The sequence below is a fragment of the Zootoca vivipara genome, chromosome 11 (genome assembly GCF_965207765.1).
Source record: "Zootoca vivipara chromosome 11, rZooViv2.hap1.1, whole genome shotgun sequence".
Taxonomy (NCBI): Eukaryota; Metazoa; Chordata; class Lepidosauria; order Squamata; family Lacertidae; genus Zootoca; species Zootoca vivipara.
This window is the reverse complement of record NC_142594.1, coordinates 33,220,465-33,233,563: the sequence shown is the minus strand read 5'-3', so window position 1 is coordinate 33,233,563 and position 13,099 is coordinate 33,220,465. Positions and strand designations below refer to the sequence as shown.

Genomic DNA, 13,099 nt, shown 5'->3' with positions numbered 1-13,099 from the left:
AATCTAACACTGAAATTTTCCCTCTGCAGATACAAAGAAGCCATTGGTTGGCAAGTTCCAAAGAAAGCAAGAAGTTATTCCAATGCCTGCCAGTTGGCCCACTATTGCTGTTATGGATGTTGCTGAAAACATGCGAGCAAAGATTTATTGTGTAATATGTAAATTAGGTAAAGGCCATGAACTTATTTCCTGCATTTTACAATACCCCTTCCATATACTTTAATTTCTAAGAGGGTGGATATAAAACAGTAAAACAACAGTAAAACAATTTATGTTATTTAACCAAAGACAGCATGCATAAACAGAAGAATGAATAATCAAGAGTTAAAGACAAGTTTGGCAAGTTCATCTGCGTCTGCAACTGCAGAACTAAGAAAAGAAAAATCCTGTATCGCCTTGTCAACCAGCTATTATGGCTGTCTAAGCCAGGAGTTTCCAATATTCTTGGCAGGATCACATAGTTTTGCTAACGTGTCCACTTTGAAATTGCCTTGTGACAGTGTAAATCTCAATACAGAAATAATATTTCTCTAAGAGTAATTATTAATGCTTTACTTTAGGCTTTGAAAATTTGCCTGGCCTCTCCGCCAAGGATTTTGTTACACTTGCTATCATACGTAGATATCTTGACTTCAAGGTAAGCGCTTGTTTAATATGTGATTTGTTATTTATGGTTTTGTTTGTTAGAACTAGTACAATTAATAATCTGAAGCACTACACATGTACTCCTTTGCAGCCACAATGCAAGACACATTGTTAGAATTTAAAATGCCAGACTTTTGCCTGTGATTACACTTAGCTTTCTCTTTAAACTTCATGAATATATAGATACTTGAACAGAGAGTCAAAAGTGGCTCTTTCTGGATCTTTGCCCAAAAAGAGTTAGCTGTCCTTGGTATTGATAAATTATGTAGCTTTTTAAAAGCACCACTTTTGTTAATAAAGGTAGGTGAAATCTGGAGTGAGATATATGCAGAACTTAAAAAAGAAAACATCAAACCCGTAACTCCTGACCATGAAGCACTGCAGGTTATTACCGAAGCATTTGAAAACGTTGGAAAGATGGTTATCTCGCTCCAGACTGAAATGCTGGAAAGCCAACAATACCAGGAACTTCGAGAAGAAGAAAAAAGTTATGCCAAGGTAAGCAAAGAAGCAGCATGTGAGAGGGAACCATTTTTAAAAGAAATAAACTCCCTTTCAACACATATTTATAAGAAGTGCTTTTTCTTTAAAAACTAATAAATTATTGTCTCCCCTATGGAGTCTATACTCAGAATCTCCACTTTTGGGATAAAAATAAAAAATCCTTCCAATAGCACCTTAGAGACCAACTAAGTTTGTCATAGGTATGAACTTTCGTGTGCATGCACACGTCTTCAGATACCCAGATACCCAGGTATCTGACAATAGATACCCAGGTACCTATGACAAACTTAGTTGGTCTCTAAGGTGCTACTGGAAGGATTTTTTTTTTTGACTGTGTCAAACCAACACGGCTACCTACCTGTAACTCCACTTTTGGGGAGGGAGCTAATTGCAAACAAACTGTAGGTGTAGTGATATTGGTGCCTACAGTGACCAGAGCTCTGCTCTGAACTACAAAATAGGATTCCATATCTGAACTGTGCCACTAAAGACACTTTTGAAGAATGAGAGGTTTTAATTTCCTCCTTAATTTCTTTCACGCCCTAGATTCAATCCCTCCATAAGCAAAAGGAAATGGTCAGTAAGTCCTGGGAAAGTTTCTTGGCCCGGACATCAAATTATGAGACTTTAAAGGTAAGGATATTGTGAATACTGCATTTGGGATGATTTTAGCTCCAATTAATATTTATTTTAAGCTATTAAATAGATATTTATTGTGGATCCTCTTTTCTATTTTGTATAATTTATATTTTCAGGATAAATAGATTAAACTTGAAAATTAAGAATAGGAAGGTTTGTACAAGCAGATGTGCTAAACTGATGTCTTAAATATGTTCAAAGTAATTCCTTCAGTTTCTCTTTGGACAGTGTGAGGTTGTTCAGTCACTTGTAAGGAAGGGGCATTTATGTACAATGTACTTGCTTGTATACTTAGTTAATTGCTAGTTCTTTGTATTACTTTACATCACCATACTTGGAAAGATACACAGTCTGAAACATCCCTATTTGTATAGTAAGTCTATTAATGTGTTAAGGCTAAAAATTAAAAAGACGGTAAAAAGAGATATTTGACTTTGCCATGTCATTTATCCCTCACCCCTTTTTGAAATTTTTATAGAAAGCGAAAAGGATTCAGGAAAAAGCCATAGAAAATTCTAGAACAAAGGTAAAACCTTGCAACGCAAAATTCCATCCAACTGACATTAAAGGCCTAAATACAACTGTAAGTAAATTCTTACAAATCTTAAATATGAATTTCAAAAGTATAAAATGTTACAAAAGTATTATCTAAAGTTGAAAATTCTAAGAATGCAAAATGTTTGTTTTCTTTCCAGCAGAGCAAGTATCCTCTATATTGTTATGAGTTAGGGGTGGAAAAGTAGGCTGTATGCAAGATCCTTCTAACCCCTGGATCCAGAAAGTGTTAAAAATCTAAGCCAGGCTATATTGCTGTTTATTGATTTTTAGGAATTGTTCAGAAAACTGTGTGTGTGTTTGAAAACCACTTTGTGCTGCAGTAGCACAAGGGAAAGGATGTGCAAGGCCTTTGGGTAATGCAGCTTTGGTACTGAGGCCTGCATCCTGGCTTAAACATGTTGAAAACCCATTAACTTGGGTATGCCAAGGATTGGGGACTGGGTAAGCTGCTTTGGGATGCAGAACTGTAACAAGGAGTGTGCCCCAAGGAGGAGGAAGGCTTGAAGAGATCCTTATGAACTGGAAGCTTGCTTGAAAGGAATAAGCGGTTACCGTACTAAGCTAAGGTTAAAAGTGTAATTGCGTTTTATTAATTGGTTTTTGATTATGCGTGTTCTAATGCCTTTGCTAACTTGTCTGTTATTTTTCTGCAGGGAAGCTGTATTTTGTTGTTTGTTTGTACCTTTCGTGACAGATTATTGTTCTTTGGCGGGTAGTGCCGTGTATTTGGTGGGGAGGAAGTAGGCTGTTAGAAATGTATATCCAAGGTTAAAAATTCTGAGGATGAAATTTTATTATTATTATTATTATTACAGCAAGTGTTTCACTATATTTTTATGAGTTTGGGGGCAGAGGGAAGAAATAGGCTGTATGTGAAATCCTTCTTAACCCCTGGATCCAGCAAGTGCTAAAATATAAGAAAGGGGCTCTGCGTGAGACAGCAAGTGGGCGATGTGACCTAGAAGTAAAGCAGCAATCTGGAGAGGGGGTCAGAGAAATGTTTGAGAGCAATGTTCAAATTCTGTTGACTCCAAGGCTGTGGCTAGGGGGGAAGCAAGGCACTTTGAGGGTGTTGATGCCGTGAACCCCTCCATTGTAGGCTCGGGTTGTATATATGTGTAAGTAAACCATTTTTCATAAAGACACCACAGTCTCTGCTGTGCCTCATTCCCAAAGAAAACACAAACCCTGGGTAAGCACCTGAAACCCCTGAAATCTCGCACTGCTTGGAGATTGGGGGTGGCGTGCAATAATATTCATCATACTGAAACACTTTTTCAAACAAAACATCAGTTCACCAGCATAGTTAATCTATGGCTCTATCATGCTAATGGAGGTGTAAGTGTAAGCTCTGTGGTATCAAGCAGCCTCTTCAATAACTTATGTGTTAGAGAAAAGAGCATATAAAATATTTTTATTTGTTAGAGATCAGCAGTAATAAGGGGTTAAGGAAGAAGTATGACAGGAAGCATAGATAGCAGAAATAAGATTTGAATTTATGATCAATCTCTTTCATTACACACACACACACACACACACACACACACACACACTTCAAACCTAAGGCTTCTGGTGTATGTTTCAGAATGCATGTTTGAAAAACAAATAATAAAAGCATGAATGAGAAAAGTCAATTACAAGTCGACTAATAGTTTTTACATTTCCTTTCAAAATATGCTTTAAAAGAAGAGAATTTCAGAATGTCTCCTTTCCAAGGAATTGTTTTAAAACAGAACTCTTGTTTCATTTTGTCAGAATACTGAGCAGTGTGTTTTGTTTTTCCAGGTTGCATCTGGTCGCTTAGTAACTGTTGAAAGTACACCTGCTGAATTGATTGGAGGGCCACTAGCTGATACAGATCTTGCAGTGAGAAAGCTCTCCATTCGTGGTGGAGCCTTAAAGAGGATCAAAACAGTTAAAGTTGTGGATTAATTCAAGAAAGATTCAGTATCTGTAAAATAAACCTTGTCTAGTGCTGTTCTAGGCAGCTCCCTCTTTCTTGTTGTTAATTTATATACAAATTTTAATCACCTATTTGTATCACACCAGTTAAGTGCACAGTTATTTTTAGATATATATTGCTTTAGAAATAATGTGGAGATCATGATGCTAACAAATAAATTCATTATGTTAAAAATATAGATTATGTCTAATCATTGCCGAGTTGATTTAGTTTGCTTTTTGCTGTCCTTTTGCACTAACATAAATGCATATAGCCATGTGTGTTCTCATGACATTTACACTGACAAGGATTTGAAGCACAAGGGGAAGAGAACAGCCACTCAGGATATAAAGTGAATGTGGCATTAGCAATCACCATCATAATCCAGTAATTGCTTCAAAATGAGGTGAATAGGAGAAATCCAGGAATACTGATGTATTACAGGCAAATACTTTAAACCTTAAATAAACAGGCAGAGACTGATTCATACATTACGTGCATCTTAGTTCCCTGCCTGACACATATTTTGGAGCGAAAATGAACAAGAGTAATTTGGAGAAAGCAATGGTAAAAATCACCCAAAGCACTGCAAATAGCACCATGTTTTCAATAGGCTTCTTTCAATGCAATATTTTGGAGAAAAGGCCCATCTCCATGGTGGACTTGAACATGCTCAATGACCTCTGAATCTGGAATGTCTTTTGGGAAACAAAAGGGGGAAGGAGGGGAATGGGATGGAGTATCATCAAAGGAGGCCTGACTGGAACACTGAACAGGGACATTCCACGCTGCAAGGTTTTGTTATGGGTCCCACTTCTAATACATTGTTTTATAATGCAGAGTATTGCCGCCAAGTGACTCCAAACGCTGCATGTGAAGAATATGCAGGAGCTTTCCTGTTCTCTTCCATGAGCAGGAGAAAGTTCAGCGGACACAAGAGAAGCAATAGAGATTGAGAAGACTGTATTGTGGCATATTAGGGAGATTATTACAAGTCTGAAGGATATTGAATTGAATAAGAGCACCATTTCAATAGTCTACACAGCATAGAAAAGATATTTTATGATAACCCACAGAAGTGATCAAATCTAGTTTAGAGATTGCACAGAAAATTACATCAAGCATAATTTCTTTGGGTTTACATTCCCCCCTTGTATGTCTTTAAAATGAAATTACCATTTATAAGATGCTGTATAAAATATGCTTGTTGCTGCAGCACCATGATTCATTAACATATAAAAATATATTTGGTTTTCATTGCATTCTGAACTTTTAACAATGAGAGAAACCTTTCTCCCAAAAACACATTAAACACAAAGATTTACCTGAGAGAGCACAGGAAATTATTCAAAATACATACAGCATTTGCATTGGATAAAAGACCATGTTGACAATGATTAGAATGTGCTTATCAAATCAGAACACAGAAAAAGATTGCCAAAAAAATAGTTATCAGAAATATCTACAGTAAAATATGTGCTTTTGGAAAGTTTCATTCAATGTGGAATCATCTGGGTGAGGTGTCTTCTGTGGATTTGCCTCTTTGCTCTACAGCTGAAGTTTGTGAAACCTGCAGAGGAAGGAAAGAGCCAATTAGGAGTACAGATAGTCCTTGTTACCATTTTTTCTTTCTTGTTTTTTCCTGGTTCTCATCTGTGAAATACTGTATGTGGTTCTATTTCTATGAAAATTGGAGAATTGCAGAGTAGGACATGGATGAGGTAGGCTGGTGTAACATAGAGTGCTAGTGTTGTGTACAGTAGAACCTCGGTTTATTACTACCTCCGTTTACGAAAACCTCTGTTTACAAACGCCGCGGACCCGGAAGTGTTTATATCCGGGTTCCGTGGCGTCGGAAGCACAGACAGAAGCGATCTGCGCAGCGCGTGCGTGCGCAGAAGCGTGCCTTCGGCGAGCGGATGCCTCAACGAGCGAACGCCTCCGCGGAACAGATTGCGTTCACAAACCAAAGTACCTCTGTAATTGTTATAGTGTTTGACTATGATCTCGGGAGACCAGGGTTCATAGCCATGAAGCCCACTTGGTAACCATGAGCCAGTCACCATTTCTCAGCCTTACCTACCTCACAGGGTTGTTGTGAAGATAAAACAGGGAGCGGAGAACCTTGAGCTCATTGGAGGAAAAGGTAGTATCTAAATGTAAAAAATAAATGATAGATTAAATGCTTAGTAGTTGAAAGAAATGGGGGCAAAACACATAAATGTTGATTTCATGAGAGCAATCCAGTTCATGTTTACTCAGAAGCAAGTCCTACTGTGTTCAATGGGGCATATTCCCAGGAAAGAGTGCACAGCCTTACAGCACAATCCTACATGTGTCTATACTCAAAATTCATTCCCATTTAATTCAGCAGGACATACGCTTAGGAAATTTGGGCTATGAGATTATAGCCTTAATCTAGAAATAGCAGCCTTTCAGTATTAACAGCACAGACTTGTCTGGCATCTTAAAGATGTAACAAATTTATTTTGGTGTAATAATTCATGGATTACAGCCTGCGTTATCAGTTGCATGGCAGGTATAACACTTCATGCATCTGGTGTTTTATTAACAGGTAAGTATGACAAAATTACCTTCTGACGCTTTCTGTCCATATGTAAAAGTATTATCTGCGGATACTAATTGTCTCCTGCCCATCCCGTGAGACCTTGAGAGAACACAGTCTACATACATATCCCAGAAGTTCTGAGCTAAACTGTTGAAGATGTCATTATGCTTGGGTTTAGACGACTCTTTTAAGAACATCATGAATTCCCAGAAAGCAGTAACTGTGCTTGACACCCTGAGTTTCTTCACTTCCACCAGCCTACGAGAGGAGATTTCCCAACAATGATGATCAATCTCTCCCAGGCCGGCAAGGGCTTCTTTTTGATATTCCAGGTTGCCAAAAACTAAATTCACCATCAAGAGACAACCCATTTGGAGATGCCACTTTCTGCTGCGTACAAATTCCATGCTGCACAGAGGTATCTGAAAACAATACAAACAATTATGACTTCACTCCCCTACAGTCTTTGGCTTTGAAACATACTGTCACGAAAAAGGATGTTAGTTCTGACTTTGTCCAACTGACCTGTGGCTCCAACAGGAGCAAGAAGATAAGTATGTCCTGTCACATGTGAGGTGGGGCCGGTAACTAGTTAAAATATTTTGCTATTGCAGATAAAAAGAAAAGAAAAGGCCAGCATCAGCAGCCCCAGTCGGGTGCTCTTCGTTCCTGTGTTGAACAACATGAGATCAAGGAGCTGGGCTACACTGAGTGTCGTAGCCCACAATATCACACAGTCCTCTCCTACATACAAAGTGTGCGCTCTACCACTGTATTACAGCCGGAAGAGCTTTGTAAGGAGGAGACCTTCACATGACATCGACATGAACGTTGGAGAAGACACAATGTAAAGTCTCTACCCATTCAGGGCCGGCTCTTCGTAGACCCCCGGTGGTGCAGTGCACCATGGCGCGGGGCTGGTAAGCTGGGTGCCAGCCTGGCAAGGAGGGAACCAATTGCGCCCTGCGAGGGCGGGGCGGGCGGCGGAGCGATCTCCGCCCCTCAGCACCAGGGCGCGTGATCTGCTCAAGATGGCCCTGTACCCATTTGCTCCCATACTGTTCAACTGGGTAGCAACGATATGTTACTTGCCCCAAAATGGAAAGAATGAGAAGTCCCAGCAAAGGAAGAATGGATACAAAAACTTATGGAATATGCAGAAATGGTGAAATTTACCAGAAGAATAAGAAATCAAGGTAACAAACTTTTTATAAAAGAATAGAAATGGTTTATTGAATAATTACAGATAAATTGTAAACAGATAAGAACATTGGCAGGATTATTGTAATAAACTGCAGTTTCATAAGAGTATATATTTAAAGAAGATGAATAAATGAGCAAATGAAGTTAATTTGGATATGTGGAAGATATTAAAGATAAATTTAAGGAACTGCAGAAAGAGGGGGAAGGAAGTCAAGTTTTGAAAGGCAGAAGGCAAAGAACCAAGCCAAGGAGTCCAGGTTATGGAGCACACTTATCAATAGCTCCTCACAGAACCACCTATGGCCTGAGACATTAGTGCTGGCTTGCATCTGCAATTGAGGAGGCCGGCAGCACAGCATGACATTCTGCGTGTGACGTCCTGTTGGATATTGAGGAGGCTCAGCACCCTCCTTAAAAACTTGGGGGAGGGGGCAAAGTGCCTCCATCCCCAGGAGACTGCCCTGCTGGCCTGAGATAAATGTTGGCCCGCCAGCTCCTATCCCACCTTCCCTAGTGCGGCTGAAGGCCTGTTTCCCGAGAGAAGGCAGAGACAAGGTAGGCCAAGCCAGGAAGCATTTATACCATCAAGCTCCCAGTTGGCATGAGAGGACTCTGTCAGTCTTTGTTTAAAATAATGCATTTGTTTTAGTGTTTAAATCACATTGTAAACTGACTTGGGTGCCTTAAAAGGTAAAAGGTAAAGGGACCCCTGACCATTAGGTCCAGTCACGGACGACTCTGGGGTTGTGGTGCTCATCTCGCTTTATTGGCCAAGGGAGCCGGCGTACAGCTTCCGGGTCATGTGGCCAGCATGACTAAGCTGCTTCTGGCGAACCAGAGCAGCACACGGAAACGCCGTTTACCTTCCCGCTGTAGCGGTACCTATTTATCTACTTGCACTTTGATGTGCTTTTGAACTGCTAGGCTGGCAGGAGCTGGGACCGAGCAATGGGAGCTCACCCCGTCACGGGGATTCGAACCGCCGACCTTCTAATCGACAAGCCCTAGGCTCCGTGGTTTAACCCTCAGCGCCACCTGTGTCCCTTGGGTGCCTTAGGGGCATATGAATCCAATAAAAAGTAAATAAATTAAATAAATAACTGAAAGAACCCACTGCCCACTTTCAAATACTGATAGCAACGTCTGAGATGTTGGAGGGCTGCTGCCTTTCAGTAATGAGCAGCATGGACAAATTGTCCCACTCGTTATAAGGCACCTTCCTATGTGACTGCCTCTCAGAAGTCGGTTGAACACATCTTTTTTTAGGTTAAAGTACTGGAACACTGTGTTATTTAAATACACACTGCTGCAAAACAATTAAATTGCACTCGAACCACTCGGTTTTGTTCCGATCAACATCATGAGTAAGAGTGACTTCAGTTGTAGCCACACGGCCTCAGCCTGTGTTTTCAAAAGTCCCACTGTTTATATAGTGTCATAGATTTAAGGCTCCAGAGTCTGTTAGTGAATGGTATAAATTGATAAATGCTAGAATTTAGATAATATTTGGGGGCGTGAAGGGAAATACAAGCTGCAGAACTGTGCCAGGCAGGAAATTTCTGGATTAGCTAAGTGCAGAACCATGAAGGGACAATGGCACAGAGCTATTAAGATCCAGTAGCAATGCAAAAGAACTGTCCTCCCCCCCCCAGCCCTACTCTCTGAGGAGTGGACAGAGAAAGGAGAATTGGCAGGTTGCCAAGGTGATGGGGGGCACATAGTGTCAAAGGAAAAAACGTCCTTTTTGAAATCTGGAGGCGTTCTGGGAAAGAAGAGAACAAAGGCAGAACCATCTTGGCGCAGGCTGGAGGAGGCTGCCGTGAGAGCCATGACTGACTAATGCTTTGGACCCAAGCTTGCTGAAGCTATGAGAGGGGCAGTGAGACATAGTGTCAACTCAGCCCGGACACTGAGGTCCTCCTTCAAGGGTCATCTGCAGGTTCTTTCACCGCAAGAAGCGAAGTTGCAGGGAACCGGGCAGAGGGCCTTCTCAGTGGTGGCACCCTCCCTGTGGAACACCTTCCCTTCACATGTCAAGGAGATAAAGAATTACACAGCTTTTAGAAGGCAGCCCTGTTTCGAAAGGTTTTTAACGCTTGAAGTTTTATGTTTTTAGATATGCTGTAAGCAGCCCAGAGTGGCTGGGGAAACCTAGTCAGATGGGCGGGGTAATAATAATAGTAGTAGTAGTAGTAGTAGTATTACTCTGCGGGTACAATGCTCTGCACCCCCTTCATTGAAGACTCTAGGTGTAAATATGTGTACAGTAAGCCATATGTATTAAATAGACTAGCCTCCGCTGTGCCTCAATTTGCACCCTGGGTGAGCGCCTGGAACCCTCTGAAATCTTGCTACTGATTGGCAGAGATCGAGGATGGCGAGCAACCTTCGTAACAATAGGATTGCATCCAGGCAGGCATTGGGGGGGGCAGGGGGGGCAGCTCCCCCACCCAAATTAATCAAATTCAATAAAAATACGGTACATATCTTACTTAGGTTCTGCCGCCCCCATCAGAAATCCTGGCTACGCCCATGGAGGCAGGCCCATTCTGTGGTTAGTTAAGATCAGGGTCCCCAAACTAAGGCCCGGGGGCCGGATGCGGCCCAATCGCCTTCTAAATCCGGCCCGCAGACAGTCCGAGAATCAGCATGTTTTTACATGAGTAGAATGTGTCCTTTTATTTACAATGCATCTCTGGGTTATTTGTGGGGCCTGCCTGGTGTTTTTACATGAGTAGAATGCGTCCTTTTATTTAAAATGCATCTCTGGGTTATTTGTGGGGCATAGGAATTTGTTCATATTTATTTTCAAAATATAGTCCGTCCCCCACAAGGTCTGAAGGACAGTGGACCGGCCCCCGGTTGCAAAAGTTTGCTGACCCCTGGTTAAGATGGCCGCCGCTACAGAATTTTTTTGTGTACTTGACTTGGGACAAAAGAACCTGGCTCCTAATGCCCACTCCCACCCTGTCAAGAAATGCATTGGGTGACATTGGAACTGTCACCTAACCTACCTCACAAGGCTGTTGTGGGAATAAAATGAGCTGAGAAAAGAACTATATATGCTACTCTTGAGTTCTATGAGATCGGTATGATTTAAGTCAGGGGTTCCCAAAGTGTTGCCCATGATGGACCACCAGTGGTCTTGTGAGTCTGCAATGTGGCATAACTACATGGGTATGAAGAAAGGGGTGTGTGAGAGGAATGGCTGGCACAATGGCTGCTGTTTCGTTCTTAGAACCTAGAAGTCTGCCTGGAAGGTGAGCGAGACGGAGTTAGGGATGGCAGACGGAGGTTCCGCCTTCCCCAGGGGAATAAAGCTATAGCTGGCAGCAAGACAGGGGAAGGTCCTAAGCAATCACCACTTCTAAGCAACAGGAAGAAAAATCCTTTGTGGTCTTGGGCAGGGAGAGTTTGAGAACAGTTGGTATAATAGTTAGCATAAAGGGGTAACCCTGGGAAAATCAGGGTTCAAGCCTCCATTCAGTCATGAGTAAACTTGGGTCAGGTACTTTTTCCTCAGACCAGCAGACTACCTCACAAGGTTGTTGTGAAGACAGAAGAGGTTGAGAGAACCTAAAGGTTAGCCCAAAGACAGCATATAAGTGTTAATAATTAAAACCTTAAATAAATAAAATACTTAGCATTCTAGGCACCCAACCAACCACGACAGGAGGGAATTATTTAAAAGCAGCCAGAAGTTTATAGAAAATATTCAGCTCATACTCTTAACCACAACATTACACTGGCTCTAATATACAGTTCCTTGGACAAGTAAAAAGGTAAGGAGTTTAAAACTTTTGGAATGTAAAACTTTCTTACAGTGTAGAATGCACCTGTAGAAAGTCACACACAGGAGAAAGCGAAAAACTATCACTGATACTAAATCTACATGATCAATAAACAATGCTTTTTTAACAGCAGCATTATAGATTTTACTGATTGAGACTTTCTTTTCTCTGGAACTTAGAAGCACAATAAAGGTTTTTTCCTGATTATTCCTACTTGCTTGTATCCTCAGGGAATATTGATTACTGTGATCAATATACTGGAAACATATACCTTCCTTCCCCTCTTATAATTCAGTTGCTACAAATAGCACTTGCAATAATAAGAAGAAAACTACAACCAGTCTCGTTTTTGTAGCTGCTATCATTGGCTATCAAACAGCAAAAGCATCTAAGACACAGCAATTCTATGACACATCTACACAGAATTCAAAGGGGCATACTCCCAGGCAGGTAGGATTAGCATTGCAGCCTTTACAAGGGAGTAACCTGCAATGCACACAATGGGTCTTACTTCTGTGTAAGCGTGTATAGCCTTGGGCTAGAAGTTTTGGAATCTGGCTCCTCCCTGTTCAGTTAATGAGGCTTTTTCAACATTTGTTTTTAAGGAGCAAAGTGAAAAATCATACTTACTGAAATATAGCTTTCTTGAGGGCAAATATTCAGTGACAGAAAGCAGTCTGTGTTGACTGACCACTTGGACACAGAGGGGTGGAGTGGGTTCCCAAAGACCAGAAGTCTGAAACTGCTTTCTGTTGCTAGCGAGGTAATGGTTGCTGCTGTATTGGGATTATATAGCAGAGGAAGACACTGGCAGTAGCATCCTAAGTGAAAAAGGAGAGGAGAGGGGCTATAAATCACATAACCCCGCCTCTGTCCACATCATCTGCTCTGAGTCAATCAGCTACACAATCTGCTGCAATCTGCATCTCTGTTCCCTTATCTTATCAATACATCCCTATTCCTGTGTACATCCTTGTCCAATAACAGCTGGGGTAGTTGTCCTAGGAAGAGATTTGCAGATAAAGCCTCGATGTTTACTCAGAAGTAAGTCCCACTTAGTTCAATGGGGCTCACTTCCTTGCAAAGTGGGTTTAGGATTGCAGCTTTAGACCCCCAATCCTAGGGGTGATTATTGGACATGAAGTTCAACTGGGCCCAGTAGTGGAGCTCACTCCCAGGTTAAGTGTGCGTAGAACTGCAGTCTAAAAGTGCTTCTCCTAGAAGCCAGCCGATTACAACTTGATTAAA

At 41.3% G+C, this 13,099-nt stretch overlaps 2 protein-coding genes across 4 annotated transcripts in view; one reads left to right on the top strand and one right to left on the bottom strand.

Moving 5' to 3' along the window:
* CFAP69 (cilia and flagella associated protein 69) overlaps positions 1-4,483 on the top strand; it is a 29,443-nt gene extending 24,960 nt beyond the window's left edge. For all 3 annotated transcript variants that reach the window (XM_035130000.3, XM_088654439.1, XM_088654438.1), the window contains 6 exons: positions 30-167; positions 561-637; positions 946-1,143; positions 1,696-1,782; positions 2,267-2,371; positions 4,132-4,483. In XM_035130000.3, coding sequence (XP_034985891.3) covers positions 30-167; positions 561-637; positions 946-1,143; positions 1,696-1,782; positions 2,267-2,371; positions 4,132-4,278 — 752 coding nt within the window. In that variant the 3' untranslated portion in view covers positions 4,279-4,483. The remainder of the gene's footprint in view (positions 1-29; positions 168-560; positions 638-945; positions 1,144-1,695; positions 1,783-2,266; positions 2,372-4,131) is intronic.
* A 1,136-nt stretch (positions 4,484-5,619) lies between these two features.
* FAM237B (family with sequence similarity 237 member B) lies at positions 5,620-12,505 on the bottom strand. Its single transcript, XM_035129869.3, has 3 exons — positions 12,482-12,505; positions 6,883-7,279; positions 5,620-5,858 (listed from the first exon to the last, which is right to left on the bottom strand). Exons 2-3 carry the CDS (start codon positions 7,262-7,264, stop codon positions 5,785-5,787), a joined length of 456 nt encoding a protein of 151 aa, XP_034985760.3. The 5' UTR covers positions 7,265-7,279; positions 12,482-12,505; the 3' UTR covers positions 5,620-5,784.
* Positions 12,506-13,099: the final 594 nt, after the last annotated feature.